The 7,909-nt window shown below is 50.7% G+C and overlaps 1 protein-coding gene across 1 annotated transcript; it reads left to right on the top strand.

Moving 5' to 3' along the window:
* Window positions 1-555: 555 nt before the first annotated feature.
* On the top strand, window positions 556-4,263 carry RBM15B (RNA binding motif protein 15B). Its single transcript, XM_072420352.1, has one exon. It carries the CDS (start codon window positions 627-629, stop codon window positions 2,802-2,804), a length of 2,178 nt encoding a protein of 725 aa, XP_072276453.1. The 5' UTR covers window positions 556-626; the 3' UTR covers window positions 2,805-4,263.
* Window positions 4,264-7,909: the final 3,646 nt, after the last annotated feature.

The raw sequence follows: 7,909 nt of genomic DNA, 5'->3' as shown, positions 1-7,909 counted from the left end.
AGAAGAAAGGATTCCCTTATCAACCCCCACCCAAGAAGAATATGGATGCTCCTACCCCTCCTCACCGCACTTCACCCATTAGGGCCCAGTTACAACTCTCAGATCCAGTGTGTTGTGGTAACACATTGCACTCCTTGTTAATTTGCACCAAGGCACCTCTGGCCCACATGGCATGCAGAGAGGTTGCTAGTTTTCTGGCTGCCATCCTGATGCTTCACCACTCATACAGAACAAATACAAAGATGAAGAACTCTGACTTCTGACTCTCCTTCCCAGAAACCTTGTTACATCTATGAGACAGCCAGGCAATTAGCATTTTTTAGGAAGCAGGACAGCAATGACAGGCTCTTTAAAATCTGCCGCCATTTTGAAAGCGCCATATTATCACACGTTGATCTCCGAGAAAATGGCTGACCCGCCCTCTCTTTTCCCTCTAGTGCCGGGTTGCCATGGAGGTATGGCCTGACGTCACGGGGGCTCAGGGCTAATCAGGGCGTCGGGCTAGGGGTCACGTGTCTCTCCCCTCCTGGCGCCCGTCGATGACGCGCGCGCCCCCCGCCTTCGCTCGCAGTCATTGTGGAAGATGGCGGCAGTGTGAGCGCGCCTCCCCCGCACAGCGCCACAACATGAAGCGGCAGAGCGAGCGGGGAGAGTCCAGCCCCGGCCGCGCTAAGAGGGCCCGAGAAAGGCGAGAGGAAGCCCACAAAAGCTCGGGCAGGAGAGAGAGAGCTAGCCAGGCCTCGTCCCCACGCCGGGCCCGGGACCCTCCGCCCCCACGGCCATTGCTGGTGCCGGACAGCCCTGAGTACAAGACTTTGCTTGTCAGCAACCTGGGTTCGGCCCTTCCTGAGCCTCTACTGGAGGACTGGCTGTTCCGTCACTTCCAGCGTTTCGGTGACATCAGCGTCAAGTTGTCCCACACGCCGGACCTAGGCCGGGTCGCTTACATTAACTTCCGGCGACCGGCAGACGCTCGCCAGGCCCGGCACTCCAAACTGCGACCATTACTCTACGACCGACCTCTGAGGGTGGAGCCGGTGTTCACACAGCAGAGTGTCCGGCGCCCAGAGCCCAGCCCACTGCCACTAACTGCCCTGCCAACCTCACCACGCCACCTGCTGCTGCCCCCGGGCACCTCGGCTGATACCTACTACAAACTGTATGAGGAGCGGGTGAGGAGTGGAGGTAGCAGTGCCAACTACAGGCTACCCAGCACTGCCAGCTCTGCAGCAGACGACGAGCAGCTGGCCCCTGAGGATGATCACCGAGCCACCCGCAACCTCTTCATCGGTAACCTGGACCATGCAGTGACAGAGACTGACCTGCGCCGGGCCTTTGATAAATACGGCCCTATTGAGGAAGTGGTAATAAAGAGGCCCGCCCGCAACCAGGGGGCTGCCTACGCCTTTCTGAAGTTCCAGAACCTAGACATGGCCCATCGGGCCAAGCTGGCTATGAGCGGCCGACTTCTGGGGCGCAATTACATGAAGATCGGCTATGGCAAACCCAACCCTAGCACCCGGCTCTGGGTCGGGGGTCTGGGCCCTAACACCTCCATTGCAGTGCTGGCCCGAGAGTTTGATCGCTTTGGAAGCATCCGCACAGTGGATTATGTAAAGGGTGACAGCTTCGCCTACATCCAGTACGAGAGCTTGGATGCTGCTCAGGCAGCCTGCACCCAGATGAGGGGTTTCCAGCTCGGGGACCGCAGACTCCGCGTGGACTTTGCTAAGGTGACGCCCGAGGAGGCTGCAGCTGCTGCGTCCCGTTATGCTCCCCTGCAGACCACCCCTTATCCCCTCCCACTCTCCTACGAACTGCTGCAGTCTGAGGTCTACAGCCGTCACCGAGCTGCACTTGAGCCGGACCTACGTGTGAGAGACAGGACTCCTCCGCACCTCCTTTACTCTGACCGGGAGAGGCCATTTGTAGAGGCCGGCTGGCTGAATTCGGAGAAGCGCAGTGCTGGCCGGGTTGCCCGAAGCCGCAGTGGAGACCGCGGAGGGGGCAGCAGCAGCAGCTCCAAGAACCGAGAAGAGAGACGACGGCGACGCAGCTTGTCTGGAGAGAGAGGCCGCAGGGTTGAGCGCAGCCCCGACCGCCCCAGGAGGGAACCTTCTGAGAGAGAAGCCAGCTCTACCCCTTCCCCTCAACATAACCACCGACCCCCGCCACCAGACAAGCCCCGTCCCCCTACCCCAGAGCCACCCCAACCTAGGAGAAACCACCATCCCCGGCCGCCAGAACCCCCTGTGGAAAGAGAGTCCCCGGTGGCTGAGAAGGGACGGACGCTGCCGCCTGTCTGGTGCGGTCACCTGGTACTGAAAAACAGCTGTTTCCCTACCTACATTCACTTCTTGGAAGGTGACCGTGATGTGCCCAGCGCCCTGCTGAGAGACCGCTCCGTGCCCGGTGGGGGTAGCCTGTCGCAGCTCAAAATCGCTCAGCGACTCCGGTTGGACCAGCCGAAATTGGAGGAAGTGACTCGACGCATCAGGCAGGGCGCCCCTGGGGGCTACGCAGTACTTGTTGCCATCCAGGCCCCTCAGAACGAGGGGGTTCTCCCCGATGAGCCCAGCCTACAGCGGCGCCTGCTCAGGAACCTCGTCTCTTACCTAAAACAAAAGCAGGCAGCCGGAGTCATCAGCCTGCCCGTGGGCGGCAGTGGAAAGGGCAGAGACCCCAGCGGCATGCTTTACGCTTTCCCCCCGTGTGACTTCCACCAGTTGTACCAGCAGAGCGCCCATCGTGTGGTGGGCAAACTAGAAGAGAACATGATTATTGTGCTGGTGAAAGACGCCTGATCAAAGATATCCTGCTATAGACTGCCTCCTACCCAGGTCTGTCCTGTTGTGTTCCAGTGGGGCCCCTTAAAGTAACCCTGTCACTGAATACAAATTTAGAAATAAGTGATCCCTGTAAATAATTATTGTCTCCCCCCTCCTCCATTTCTGACCTCCTAAAGGTCGCCATTATCCAACATTTGTCAGATTAGCCTGTCGCAGAGCTCTGTGGTTTGCTCTGCCGGTCCCTACGTCACTATTGTTTGTCCTGCTGTAGAGACCTGCCAGAGACCCACGGTGTTCAATAACAATCCTGGCATGTGGGGGGCGCTGCTCCCTATCCACCACCCCCTGCACCCCTTTTGTAGAACAAGGGTAGACAACACGATTCTTCCAGTGCCATAGCTAACAGTTTGGTACAGGGGCCACATTATTTTAAATTGTCATCCTGGTGACAGGGTCTCTTTATTTAAAAGGGTTCACCCAGCACAGCAGCCAGTAGACGCACTCAGTCGAGCAGCGAGGGTGCCGTCCTGTACTTCCTCTACAATCAGTAGCGACAGATAAGGTTTCTTTTTTTTTCTTTTTTTTTTTTATGTCTGAATACCGCTGAATTCTTCCAGTCGTTTTGCTGCTGGACAGAAAGTGTCATTATTATTATTTTTTATTATTATTTTTACCCTGTCTGGTGTTTTGTGTTCTCTCCGAGAGCCCCCTGACAAGTTTTGTGTGTTGGGTGGTAGGGGATAGGCAAATTTTTCTTTTTTCTTTGTCACTGTGGTTTAGCGTATGGTTAGGTTTTGTGTGCTTGAGAGGCGTCCTGAGTCCCTGGTAGCGGGGAGGTTCCCCAGAGTGCCTTATGTCTAGGTGACACTAGCGCAGGGGGTCACCGTATCTGTGGTGTGTGTGTGTGTGGGAATAGGGGAGGAGGAGCCCAATCCCCGGGGGTCTTATTAGTTACTCACAGTCCTCCCTGTTTATAACCTCGGTAACCCTCCGGGGGGTGTTTAGACGCAGCTTGTTATCTGTTAATGAAGCTTCATGTTGAGCCGCACCCTGCAGGTTGTCACCGCATCCCCGTAGGTAACGCTGCCCCTGCACATCACTGACTGTCCCGCTATATTTATAGTCTGGCGTGTTTACATCTAGCCGGTTATTGATTGGAGGACGACCGGGCCACTGTTTTATTTAACCTTCTATCACTTTGTCATAAATACCCAGCTGATTAGTGTTGTGTGTGATAAACCCCAAGAGGTGCAGCCAGGTGTCCCCGGGGAGGATGCTGCGTGGCGCTGCAGATTAGCCGCTGGATTCTGCAATGCTTGGGACGCAGCGAATGAGAGTATAGGGATTGCATGGGAATGATTGAGGTTTATTAACACAACGATATCAGCAATTCCATGGAAAACGATTGGAGTGAAATGACCGAGGGGGTTGATTTATAAAGATCGGTAAAATAAACCGTTTTTGTTTCTCATCATCTGCCGGTTCTGCTGCTGTTTTTATTCTTTGTTTTCTGTTTCTAAATTGTGAAAAATAAATGGCCAGAGAGGAATTCTGGGAAAAAGCCAAAATGTCAAGAGGGGTTATAACCCTCCCCCCGGCCAGACTTCCGTGTCCCCGCTGGGGAGATTCACCCTTTTTCTTTCATAGTGATGGTAAAGTTTCAGTTGTCATTGGAGCAGAAATTGCTGGGAAATCGGCTGTTCTGGTGACAACTTGCTGCACGTGTGAGATTTTCCCTGTTGTCTCCAAGAATCCCCCTAATAGGGCCTAGATGGTAAAAAAATTTCTTTGGGGTTTCTAATGATTCTCTGCCGCATCCAAAACAAAAATGTCTGACAAACAGAACTGTGAACTTGTTTGCTGCTTTAATCTGTGAATACAAAGGTGAAATATTTTTGTTTTGTCAGTGAAAAAAAAAATCTGTTTATCCTGTTATTGCTTACCTTGCTCCCAGCTCTCTTAAGTGGACTACAAACCCCCTCCGCCCTTTCCTACAGAGGTAAATGAATAGGGTATTTAGTAGTCTTGTACTAACCAGGGGGCACTAGGGGTTCTTTGTGCAATGAGCAGTGTGTACCTCTCAGGTCAGTTTAAGTGACACTAATGACTTTTTTGGCTATCTTTAAGGGTGACATTCTTCCCACTGACCAGCAATGTTAGTGAAATTCTTCCCCCTGACCATCACACTAAAATACTGTGAGCTGTGGGTATATTAATTATAGAAGGAGTCCCCTGAACACATGAAAGTTATTTAACCTCCCTGGTGGTCTGATTATGACTGGGCATGAGGCCAGGGGACACAGAGGCTGGGGCGGACATCGCTGGAGGAGCCCTTTACAATGGGGTATTCCCGAGTGTGGCTCAGGGTTACTTCTTTTGGTACTGAAAATTAACCTAGAGCCACACTTGGGAATACCGCCAGTGAGGATAAAGGGTTCCCCCATGTTAAAAAGGCAGAGAAACACTGTCCTGGGGTGTAAACACTTCAGCTCTTTAATAGATTATTATAACTGTGGTCACCCTAAGACAGGAAGTGCATTATTGGAAGGATCACCTGGAGTGAATAAAGAGGGAGGAAACCAATGGAAGCTCCATATCTTTCAATTGGTAATCTGCACAGTGACATTCTGTAGCTTTGTTTAGGATTTGTTCCCATGGACAGTCGCAGAAGTGATGCAGTGATATACTCGCACCTGGGGTTTGGCCATAGGAGTTGGCATGCGGCTCAGAGTTGCAATTCATTAAGCGATTTGTTTGGTATAAAGTGACCTCCACGTATTGGCCGCATCTGAAGTTGCTCCCAACCACCCATTGGCCAATCAACTCTGAGCTGCCTGGTGACATTCATCATTCTGCAGCTCCTCCATTGGCAATTACAACTGACATCCCAGGTATTGGTGACATTGTTGGTAAATTATGGGCTTTTTATTGATGAGAATTTTTCCAGAATTTGCTAGCATTTGTAGCCGATTGGCGGTAAGAAGAGAAAAATCACAATTCTGAGAAAAGGGGAAATTTAAAAAAAATAAAAAAGGGGTCTCCCAGCTGTTCAGTATATTAAACCCACTAAGGTGAAATGTAAGAGGGGATTTATAAAATTTGGAGCGGTCACCACAGCTACCTAATTACTGGACATTGTGTGTGAAACCCACATCTTTTACAGCCAATCAGGAGGCAGATTTAAAACAGAACATAAAGAGCTATAAAAAGACCAGAGAGGGTATAACAACCAATCAAAAGTCATTGCTGTGTTTATAGGTCCTGATTGGCCGTCATGAGGCACTGTGTTCTCTGTGACTTCTCAGTGTTGGAGAGAATTCCCAATAATTTGCACGGAATGTAAAAAAATCTGTCCTGTGATTTGATAATAGAAGCCAGCAGAGATTTACTTTACAAAGTTACAATTACATTGTGTCCCCATCACCTCAGGGAAAGAGGGGGTTTATTTTTTGTAGCAGAGAATATTTTTTTTTTGTTTTTATGGTTCTTCCATAAAATAATCAGCTGCCCTGGTGTTTATAATAAAATGCATCAAATTCCAGGAACCAAGGCCCTGGGCCTGGTCACATCTATGGATGGCAAAGCTGCAATTACCGATTTTCACCATACAGAACACTGCAGCGATGTTCCCGGAGCCAGCCAGTGTTTTATATTTACAATTCTTCACCGGAGGAAATCCACTGACTGCGCTAATACCAGCCAATCCATGGCACGTTGTGTGCTGCAGCAAGATGCCGTACTGCATGCATGTATGTGCAGGACTGTGGACCACCATGTACAAATCTGAAGGTTCTGTGTTGTAGCAATGTGTTAACCAGAGCATAATATAAAATCGCCACAAGAACCACAAATCTTCACTGACTCTCCTCCATCTCCTCTCTCAGAGGGTAAGAGGAGCTTAGTGAGTACTGCCGTCTGGGGGAGGGGTGAGGAGATCGTCTGCCATCGGCCCAATGCAATGCCCTTTCTGCGTTGGAGGGGCTCACAAAGTGCACTGATCAGCTCTTGTTCAGTGAATGGCAGGATTGAGGAAGGATTGCACAATATTCACCCTCCTGGCTATCTGGGTGTATTATTCACTGGCAGCTTTGATTTTTTATGACATTTTATTTTTGCTTGCTGCAGTTCTCATGAGCAGCAAATTTCAATATACATTCATTGTGTGAGAAGCTGGGGGGGGGGCGTGAGAACTCCTTTCTACAATAATACTTTATTACCCCTAAAGTCTCAAGTGCCTGGCCAGCCCCGTCATCCCTGCACAGAGCTGCTGCTTGCAACCTGTCCGGTCCATGCAACTAATCCCTCTGCCCATTGTAACTCCTGTTCATTCCTAGAGCCAAGCCATCGATTGAAGGGACACTGATTACCCTCTGCGGAAACTCAGCAGGGGATTCACAACTGTATGCTTCCCTGTGGACTCTTCCTGGATTATGGAGGAGCGCGCACAGCAGAGTGTTCATGCTTGGAATCCAGTGAATGAAATTGCAAATAACATTTTGATATTTCCTGGAATATAATTTTCTTGCTGCCTATTTAGTGAAACAGAAAACCTTTAACCTTTGGGATATAACTGAGTACAGGAAGACTGCAGAATCCCCTCTCCCCCTATCAGTGTGCCCTGGATTGTATTGAAGCTGACAACATGATCCTGGGACCCCCCCAAAGCTCTGCATACGGCCGAATGTGAGACGCAAGCGATGAAAATGGAGGTTTCCATCCTGGTGGGTCAGATGTCTGTAGGCAATCAATTGATTATAGGGGCAGGAGGACCCAGAGGAAACTGCACAGGGCCGGGCAGAAGAAGCCGCAGCAGGGAGATTTTTCCTTGGTGCCTTTTTACAGGGTGGAGCCCTAACACTGCCCCTAGTGGACAACATCAACACTTGCAGGTAATTCCTTTATCTGAGAATGGGAAATATTGGCACGTCTACCAATAAGTAACAACTCAATGGGCCACCTGACTGACCTACACACTAAGCAGGCACAGACTAAGGTAATGCCTGCACTGGCATCCAGTCACTTCCAGGGTTTCCTCACTCAACCTGACAGCAAAACTACAGTCACAGGAGAGCTTTCAGAAGCCCAAAACAAGAGAATGTCCTTCATCCTCTCCTCCCTTC

The sequence above is a fragment of the Pyxicephalus adspersus genome, chromosome 8 (assembly GCF_032062135.1).
Source record: "Pyxicephalus adspersus chromosome 8, UCB_Pads_2.0, whole genome shotgun sequence".
NCBI classification, from domain to species: domain Eukaryota; kingdom Metazoa; phylum Chordata; class Amphibia; order Anura; family Pyxicephalidae; genus Pyxicephalus; species Pyxicephalus adspersus.
This window is presented reverse-complemented; position numbering and strand designations above follow the sequence as displayed.

Bases quoted from the DNA above. Each gene is read 5' to 3' on its own strand.
- RBM15B (XM_072420352.1), top strand. From the start codon at position 627: ATGAAGCGGCAGAGCGAGCGGGGAGAGTCCAGCCCCGGCCGCGCTAAG.